Source organism: Hyposmocoma kahamanoa, unplaced genomic scaffold (assembly GCF_003589595.1).
Source record: "Hyposmocoma kahamanoa isolate Upper Pololo Valley unplaced genomic scaffold, ASM358959v1 86, whole genome shotgun sequence".
NCBI lineage: Eukaryota > Metazoa > Arthropoda > Insecta > Lepidoptera > Cosmopterigidae > Hyposmocoma > Hyposmocoma kahamanoa.
In genome coordinates this window covers 17,889,547-17,895,546 of record NW_020654289.1, presented here as the reverse complement: position 1 = coordinate 17,895,546, position 6,000 = coordinate 17,889,547, and the positions used below count along the sequence as shown (strand labels likewise).

At 36.6% G+C, this 6,000-nt stretch overlaps 1 protein-coding gene across 8 annotated transcripts in view; it reads right to left on the bottom strand.

Moving 5' to 3' along the window:
• Nucleotides 1-589: 589 nt before the first annotated feature.
• LOC113234839 (dmX-like protein 2) overlaps nucleotides 590-6,000 on the bottom strand; it is a 114,429-nt gene continuing 109,018 nt past the window's right edge. For all 8 annotated transcript variants that reach the window (XM_026470353.1, XM_026470352.1, XM_026470358.1 and 5 more), the window contains 4 exons: nucleotides 5,551-5,768; nucleotides 4,704-4,809; nucleotides 3,326-3,434; nucleotides 590-2,066 (listed from right to left, as the gene is read on the bottom strand). In XM_026470353.1, the coding sequence (XP_026326138.1) occupies nucleotides 3,334-3,434; nucleotides 4,704-4,809; nucleotides 5,551-5,768 (425 nt within the window). In that variant the 3' untranslated portion in view covers nucleotides 590-2,066; nucleotides 3,326-3,333. The remainder of the gene's footprint in view (nucleotides 2,067-3,325; nucleotides 3,435-4,703; nucleotides 4,810-5,550; nucleotides 5,769-6,000) is intronic.

Genomic DNA, 6,000 nt, shown 5'->3' with positions numbered 1-6,000 from the left:
ATATGTATGTGTAAAAAATACAGATTTATTATATCAATATAATGTGACGCCATGACTGCGAATTTTCTATTCGGTTTGCCGATAAATATTACGTAGGTAGTGAATATATGTAATTATTAACTAAACTTGGACAAGCAATTTCAAATACTTTGGTTACCTTACTTAAAAGTATGTACGACATGTACGAAATATAATATTTTAAGTGCTTTTAATATGTTTTTGTAACAAATCGTCAATATTACTCTAGTTAGTGACTTAATGAAAAATATAACAATATATCGATATAAGTACATGTCTATTAGGTATAATCATTAGGATTCTATTAATAGAATCATAGATAACAGATTCGCGTCACAATTTTCGCTATGTTGCCGCTCTGACCACGTAACGTAATAGTGCGAGAAAATTATGTGTAAGCCTGCCACTTCACGCACACATTTTCGCGTGTGCAGATAGCGCCTTGCTGTATGTAGAAGTAGCAGGTAAATAATTTTCGACCGTTGGTATGGAGTGTCCGAGGTGTGATAATAATATAGACTTTTTTATTATACCAAGTGACGGGATGAACAAGTCGCCTGGTTTTATCGACGCGCCTGTCCGTAGCAGTTTCAATGCCACTCAGAGCTTTAAATCCCAAAGATCTGAGGGGCACTGCGCCTGTCACCCTGAGACATAAGTTGACAAGTCCCATATGCCTATAATATCACCAAATATTGTGAATAATTTGAGGAGTCAACCAATGAAACTTTATCAAATTAACCAATACTACAAGACAGCCAATAATATTTTACGTGACTCTATTACTGAGGTGTAAGAAAAAAGTATAGACGTATTTGAGGACAACAAATTGTCCGTGACATTGAACCACTTACCTGAAATTTTATTTTAATTGATTTTTTATTTCATATCCTGAGTGACTATACCTTTTTGTTACAACCTGTACACAAGTTTTAACGTCGACAAGAACATTAATCAGTGGACAAATACTCGACGTAATTACAAATATAGGTAGTTATTAACATTACAAGTAAGCCAACGAAGTTATACACACTGTAAATTGAGATATATTGTATTTAGATAAATTATATTATGCGTCAACAAGTTACACATAAGTTATGCACATCATAAGCTAGTTGTTCAAGGGATAGTTATTTGTTATCTAAGGCTTCGACATTGTCAGCAGTCGGATTCATAAGTTAGAGATTGTTAGAATTATTGCACTTTATCAATACTAAAACACTCGACACAATAAACGTTAACGTACTAATATATGACCTACTGGTTTGTTTATAACTTTGTGGGGTTCTCGCATAGAGACGTTTTTTGCCGGCAACACGCGAAAATATGGTTTTCGTATTTGTATGCATTCGCTTGCAACATTGCGTGTGCGATGCGATAGCAACTTCATATAAATCAATACTACACTAATGTTGTAGCGCCGCGTGTCGTCGCGACTGGAGTCACCGTGTGAGAACCGCCTTAATTTAGGCCTTCTGCGTGCCTGATTTTATATTCGAGTTTGATACATAAGTGCAAACTTTAAAGATTGATATTGTTAAAAACACCTTAATACATTTTGCTGTTATGTAACATACTGCAAAGGAATCTACTTTGTTGGTAGACAATGTTCTATTAAATGTTATCAAAACCAACAATGTCTATAAGAACATATTTTTTAAATTAAATTTAGAGTAAAATTTAAAATTAAAGATGTTTACTAAAGTGTGCCATTGTATATTTAGATGCAAATATAACATTTATTTACTTAAATTGTTTGTTTTCACATGTGTAATTAAATAAAATATTGTCAACAAAGTAGGTCCTATATATCGACAGACAGCGAGTGCGAATAAATAAATTATATATTCATCTAAGACAAGATTTATTAAGATAAAAATAGCGAATATTTCACACTAGAATAACTAAAGATTCATTTAACATTTTAAATACATTAGATACAACATCGCCTACTCAGTGACTAGTCTAAAGGCGTTTCATACTTGTAACATTTGAACAGCAACAACGATAAATACATCACAAGGGGACATAAGGCTGGACGCGAACACCTGCCAACAACATAGAATAATGTCATTTGATAATATCAATTTAAGTTTAATAATATCAAACCTTGTATATCTCGCTTGACCCCCTTTTTCTCTATCTCCATCGTTCTAATCCCGTTTCCAAATTTCCCTTTTATGTTGTAAGTTTCCTCGTTTTAAAGACAGGTCAAAAACCTTGTAAGTGGCTGAAATGCTAACCACGAATAGTCAAGGAAATAAAATCTTATATTTCACATCAAATTCGAATGTTGTATAAAGTGAATAGGCATTATTTAGAAGTGCATGCCTCATAGTCGCTTTCCATCAAGTGAGATTACATATTAGTACTTAAATATTTCTTATACATGAAAGTAGCATCCAAATAAAAAATAATTATGTAGTTTTACTTTTAGAGTAATATTGTGGAAAAAAAAAATGTGGGTTATACCACTTTCGCGCTTCAACTATCTTCATACAAATTGTAATTTTTGTTTATTAATACGGGCTGCGTTCATACATACGCACGCCCTATTCCCATCAGAATTAATAGACAGAGATCACAAGTCTTCCACTTGCTACAATCCTCATTCACATCTTTTGCATAATCAACACACGCTCGTGTAAATAAATGTTTCATATTAAATAAATGTTTTATAAGGGCTATCCTCAGCGCGTTCAGCATCAATCGTGCCACGAATGTCAATGCATACTAAATAGTGAGATTCAACCCACGACACTTTTAAAATTCTTTCTTTTTAAGTTATCAGCGCAAAAGTGGTGTAACACATTTAGTTTTGTTTTTACAATATTACCTTAAATGATACTAAAGAACACATTTAATTATAATATTAAAAATATTGAATCATATTTTTTTATACATGAAATTAGCATCCAAATATAAAATAATTATGTACTATAATATCATTTAAAGCAGGGTTTCTTAACCTTTTTCTAGTAATGGACCCCTCGTCAAAATTTCAAACAGCCCAAGGACCTTTCCGAAAAGATGAAGAAAGGCTCGCCTGCAACCCGTCCCTCGGGTGCGAAAATTCAAAAAGATCGCGCGCACAGTACCTATTTAACATTATGTCACGTTAGGTAGGCTCGCCATGGACCTCCAGAGTTCATTACATGGGGCCCTTAAGGGTCCATTGACCACAGGTTAAGTAACCCTAATTTAAAAGTAATATTGTAGAAAAAAAGTCAGTGTGGGTTTCACCATTTTTGCGCTGATAACCTCAATTACTCTCGAGTTTCCTAAGGACTATTCCTTAGATACTTACTAGAATGCTCAATACTGCGGCTGGTGTACCGGCGGTGCATCGCGCTCTGGCAACTTGCGCACCTTCATTGTGCCGTCGGCGCCGCACGAAAACAGTCGCCCGGCATTGTCTACAATCACGTTTGTTTATTATTATTTAAATAATAGAATGGATTACAATAACTGTGTAAGTATTATTATTATTTTATTTATTGGCCATTGACTTAAAATCCATCAGGTTAAAAAGGTACGAAAGACTTGAAACTATAAATGGAATATAATAACCTTGGCGGCGGTGGCGTGCTAGTTGCAGGTTTTCTTCATTCTCATCACATTTTTATTCTCATCATAGTATTATTAGTGTAGTGTGCTATCCTAACCTACCCTGACTAAATCATCATCGTAAACCTCGTAACTCCATTAATGAACCTTCGAATAGGCACAAAAACCAGAATTACTAGAAAGAATTATATGATAATCTATGATTACTCACTTATGGCACCGTGACATGGACGCTCACAAAAGAATACATGTACAAAATCAGCGTAGCACAAAGGGCAATGGAGCACACCATGCTCGGCATTTCCCTCGTCTACTGTACACCCAACGTGGAGATACGACAGCGAACAAAAGTCGTAGACGCTTGTATAGGGATCGCGAGCCTCAAATGGAGATGGGCAGGACACGTTGCTCGGCGGGACGACGACCGATGGATCAAGGCGGTCACTGAGTAGAAGCGAGACGTCCTCGAGGCAGACCACCTACTATATGGTCGGATGATACCGTCGGGGTGGCCGGAAGACTGGATGAGACTCGCACAGGACCGATTTGGCTGGCGTGCAAAAGAGGCCTGTACCCAGCAGTGGCTGTTAACGGGTTGAGATGATGATAATGAATCTATGATTTAACCTTCTAGAAATTAAATTTTAAGCATTCATTGTCCGATGTTGCGCTAGAAAAAAAAAAAAAAAAGGAATGTCGTCCAAAAACGGAGTTTCGAGGTTTTTGAAATTCAGCCAACGATATGACTTTAATAAGAATAAAGAAAACGAAGGTTGTGTCTCATCTTCCGTCGCCCGCGCCAAGTGAATTTACAGCCACATGGGATGTGTGAATTTATGTCTTAGGGTGACGAGCGCAGTGAGAGATCAAATCTTTGCGATACTCAGAATGGCACTGCAACTGTTATGGGCAGGTGTGTCGCTTACCATCAGGCGCACGGTTTGTTCTTCCGTTACTTGGTATCATAAAAATAAATTACATCGAGTCACCACCGTGGAAGCTCATGACTAAGGACCACGGACTGGGTGGTGAGTAATCCGTTAAAATTCCACAATGGTACCTTTACCTGTGAACCGATATATAGAAATAGAAACCATTTATTGTCATTTGTTACATACCGATATGTATTTGCGTGACGCCTTGTCCGATGTGCTTGAAGAAGGAACTCCGTGCATGTTCGCCGGCGAACGTGTGCAGCAGTTGATGCGTCGCCAATGAAAATACCTGAATAGCGATAACACGATTAAAACTACCCACTACCTACCATAGTGAAGTAAAAAGAAGAGTATTGATTTCGCATGAACAATTTTAATGAAACGGCTAATTAGTAATCGAGTAATAAATTGATTAGAAACCGAAATAGGTTATGGGAAATTATATAATAATAATAAAGTATCAGATAATCGCACCGATTAATTATATGTATAAATTCCCTGTGTTATGACTACCACAAAAACGAAATTAATTCCCGAGATACTACACACAACAACTAACCCAAATTAGTTAAAAAAAAATTTTTCAAAATGGTCCTGACAAGAATCGAACCCGGGCCCTTCTCAATCAGCGCCCACAGTGCAAGACGTTAGGCCACCGTGCTAGTCAATTGAATTTTACCATAGCTTATCGAATAAAAATCGCTTATATCAAAGCGCAATAATTTGTTTTATGTATGTATGTAAATACATTGTACATAGAACAAAACAAATAAAGAAATAAAACGTTATTGTACTAAGGCTAGCTTATCCCATAAAGGGATTTTTTTCAGCTAACTTTGAATAATTGAAAGGAATGTTCGCTCCTGGGTAGGATATAAAATCTGAAAAATCATTACATTGAATGGTAACATACTCAATAATTACAAAAATAAATTTATTATATCTAATGTACACACGAACATATAACACTTTACCCAAACTTTTGATACGATCTTTTAGTTATGCAGAAACTGGAAAAGGTAAACGTTACCTTGATGTCTCCATCAGCAGTGCCAATTGCGTACAGATCCTCCCTCGGCGAGAGGGCGACACACTTGATAGGCGCGTGGTGAGCGTGAAGCTTGTGCCTCGGGGCTCTAGCTCGCAGATCCCACACCAACACGTCACCGCGTCGTCCACACGAAACCAGCGCCCCACTAGATCCGGCCCATGCTACGCACGCTGCACCTCCTTCGTGGCATGTCCATGCTGCGCACAAATATTGAATAAATGGTTCGTTCCCACTAGTTCTATTATAAAACTACTGGAAAAAAAGGCCCAGTAGATCTATTAAATTATATTTTAAGAATAATAGAACTAGTGGGAAAAAATCATTCCAAGTAACAACTACTACCAAAGCAACTACATTGTCTTATTAGAACTAGAGGGAACGAACCGAATGAACTTATTGGATAAAGAATTTAAAGTGTTAACGAATTTC